Here is a 3,390-nt window from a genome sequence, read left to right on the forward strand (position 1 = left end):
GCCCTGAAATCCTTTGTTTCGATAAAAGTGAAGTTTTTAAACATAGACAAGTCTAGGAATTAAGCTCAATACAGATTGTTTCATTTTACCATTAATTCATTTTCAATTAACATCAGAGTTTTTTAGGGGTCACTACGCTAACTTATAATTTGTGATCAAAGGCTGAGTCACATCGGGACCATTGGTCGTGCTAGGAAAAGCTTTCAATGACAAGTACTTCTGTTTTATATCAGTCCATCGTCTGCAGACCCAACTCGGAAACCCCCATTGGCTTCCTCACAAATGTTTCAGGTTATAATCAATCTGTGAGAATTTTTTTAGCGATCTACTTAGATTTTCATCAATTGCAAAGATTCATTTAAACAAGACCACCACTGTTCAAATATTCACCAAAGCTTTTAACGGATAACAAGATATACATGTAGGTATTCTAAGTGTAAGTAAACATGTGACACAAGCTGCCAATTAAATCCTCAGTGATCGTTATACTGTTATTTGGCAATAGCAATTGTTTTTCAAGGAAGTTTGTTGAGCCAGACGTAGATATATAGCTATCATAAGTCTACCGGTAGGCGACAGGACAAGGTCAGCATAAAATTAAGCTTGCTGTTTAGAACTTTACAGTTTGTGTTATAAAGACACATCAGTATCATGGTTATGAAATGCAGTTTAAAAATATGTTTTGCCAAAATTTGCTTGCTTATTTGTTATATATACTCTCTTAGATTTTAAAGGTTAGTTATTAGATACCAGCTCGTAGTTTTAAGATTGGATGTTGGGGGAGCGATTTCTTTAAAGGTTTCAGCTTCATGAAGCATTAAAAGTGGAAAAGTGGTCAGGCGATAAAGTTTCAACTTAGAAGTCTCACTAATTCTTTCATAATTCTTTACAACATTTATAATATATATCTTTTGAGATAGTAAATATATATATATATATATTAATACACGTATGTAATATATACATATATATATACATATATATATATATATATATTTACTATCTCAAAAGATATATATTATAAATGTTGTAAAGAATTATGAAAGAATTAGTGAGACTTCTAAGTTGAAACTTTATCGCCTGACCACTATATATATATATATATATATATATATATATATATATATATATATATATATATATATATATATATATGTATATATACATATATATACATATATATTAACTAAAAGCAGGTGCAAAAGGATATAAAAAGAGAAAGCTTCTCATTTTAGTACAATCGCGTCTGATGAGTGCATCACACGAAACAAATTTGTAGTGCAATTACTAAAAGTTTACATTCTTCAGAATAATTTTTCAAATAAATATATATTTATATATAAATATATCTTTAACAGTCTTTCATCTAATTTTCATTATCTTAGCAGAAAAAGACATTTTAAACACCATATGTCAAACTAATTATTTGATTTTAGTGGCCAACTGTTGCCTTGTTTGGCATAGTATAAAAAACATCTCTATTTGAAATGAAATTATTGCCAATAAAGTTATATATATATATATATTTGCAAAAAATATTACGGAGAGAGTAAACTAGGCAAAAGCTAAGCATAAAATTGTCATCTCACGATGCGTGACGAAGAGATATGCTATCAAATTTCAGTGCTATGTTGCAGATACATTTTTTTAAATCTTTTTTTCTTTTCTGACATGCCCATTCGATGGTTGAAATTAAATTTGAGCTACAATACTCATCCTGGTCAGTCATCCTGATTATATAATATTTATTAATAATTGTAGATAACATTTTAAAACCAGGGAGGCACAGAAGCAAACCATGAAGTTCATCACACAACTGTTTTCAAAAGCAAAGTCAGTCGTATTTACTTATGAGACGACAAAGAAGATTAGTCTCGAAACAAAGTGTGTCGGCTCTATTAATTGGATAGTCAAAACAGCTATCTTTGCTACTATACTCGTTTATATCTTCATTATCCAGCATCAATATCAATACATGGAAACAGAAGTTATCTCAGCGTTTACTACAAAACTCAAGGGAGTTGCATTTAGTGACTCAAAGTTAACACCGAAAGAAAGACGACTCTGGGATGCTGCTGACTTACGGATACCATCACAAGAAGCAAATTCCTTTTTTGTAACGACCAACTTCATCGTAACAGATAATCAAGTTCATTCTCAGTGTTCATCCCAACGTGATGTTTCCACAAAGTGTCTAACAGATGACAACTGCTGGCCTGCAGGAGAGCCATATCACAAGGTTAATGGAATGAGCATAGGTAAATGTAATAAGACCACCAGATACTGCATGGTAGAGGCTTGGTGTCCCTCTGAAGATGAAACTTTGCCTAATAATGGTACAAAATCAGTATTAAACTACATTCATAACTTCACAGTGTTTATTAAAAACCATGTCTACTTTCCACACTTTGACAAAGGAAGAAGTAACCTTATTGAGTCAGTTTCTTATGATAAGCTGAGCAATGGCTGCCGCTATGACCCTGATAATGACCCCTACTGCCCAATCTTTCGAATTCAAACTATTGCCGGCATGGCGGACAGAAAATCTCAAAAAGCTGATCACGATGAAGATGAAAAATCGTTTACAAAAATGGCTGTCAAAGGTGGGGTGATATCCATAACAGTAAAATGGGATTGCAACTATGACCACGATGAAAGCGACTGTAAACCAACTTACAAGTTCACCCGCCTTGACAACCTTCATGGCACGGCTACATCTCCTGGATACAAATTTCACTATGCTCATTATTTTAAGGAAAATGGAACAGAAAAGCGCGAACTTATCAAAGCTTTTGGCATCCTCTTTGTTCTTCGTACGGATGCTGTAGCACGAGCCTTTGACTTTGTTACTTTTGCTCTAAATGTTGGTTCGGCGTTAGCGCTGTTTAGCATTGCCTCAATTATTCCTGAAATTGTTTTGTTTTACTTGCATAAACACAGAAAATACTTTCAGTCACAGACCAAGGATCCTACAATAACATTTACAAAGAGAGAAACGGATACAGCCTAAGAGAGAAATGACCAGCATGATCCAGCATCATGCTCCAGGCTTGAGGTTGCTGATGAACAATAACAGATGCCATTCGAAATACTTTTTGCTTGAAGTGATAAACCAATAGCACTGTTAATAACTGTTTATTTTTATAGTAGTAAAAATTACATTGATGCTGCATGATTTTCCTACCTTCTATCTTTTACTCAGCAACCAGCTTGTATAACCTATGCACTAAAATTACTAAACTTTTAATGTCCATTAAGCTCACATAATAATGTTAGTATTTTGAGATTATTTTTAACTTTTATATTGGAAATTAATAACAAATTCTGTTCCTGTCTTTTTTGTTAACTTTGGTTTCTTTTGTCCGCTGGTATGGGAAAATTAGTGTTTTG

The 3,390-nt window shown here is 32.9% G+C and overlaps 1 protein-coding gene across 1 annotated transcript; it reads left to right on the forward strand.

The window, feature by feature from the left end:
- The first annotated feature begins 1,798 nt into the window (after window positions 1-1,798).
- Window positions 1,799-3,010, forward strand: LOC137401895 (P2X purinoceptor 4-like). The gene has a single exon (XM_068088372.1). It carries the CDS (start codon window positions 1,799-1,801, stop codon window positions 3,008-3,010), a length of 1,212 nt encoding a protein of 403 aa, XP_067944473.1.
- Window positions 3,011-3,390: the final 380 nt, after the last annotated feature.

This window comes from Watersipora subatra, chromosome 8 (assembly GCF_963576615.1).
Source record: "Watersipora subatra chromosome 8, tzWatSuba1.1, whole genome shotgun sequence".
Lineage (NCBI taxonomy): Eukaryota > Metazoa > Bryozoa > Gymnolaemata > Cheilostomatida > Watersiporidae > Watersipora > Watersipora subatra.

Bases quoted from the DNA above. Each gene is read 5' to 3' on its own strand.
- LOC137401895 (XM_068088372.1), top strand. From the start codon at position 1,799: ATGAAGTTCATCACACAACTGTTTTCAAAAGCAAAGTCAGTCGTATTT.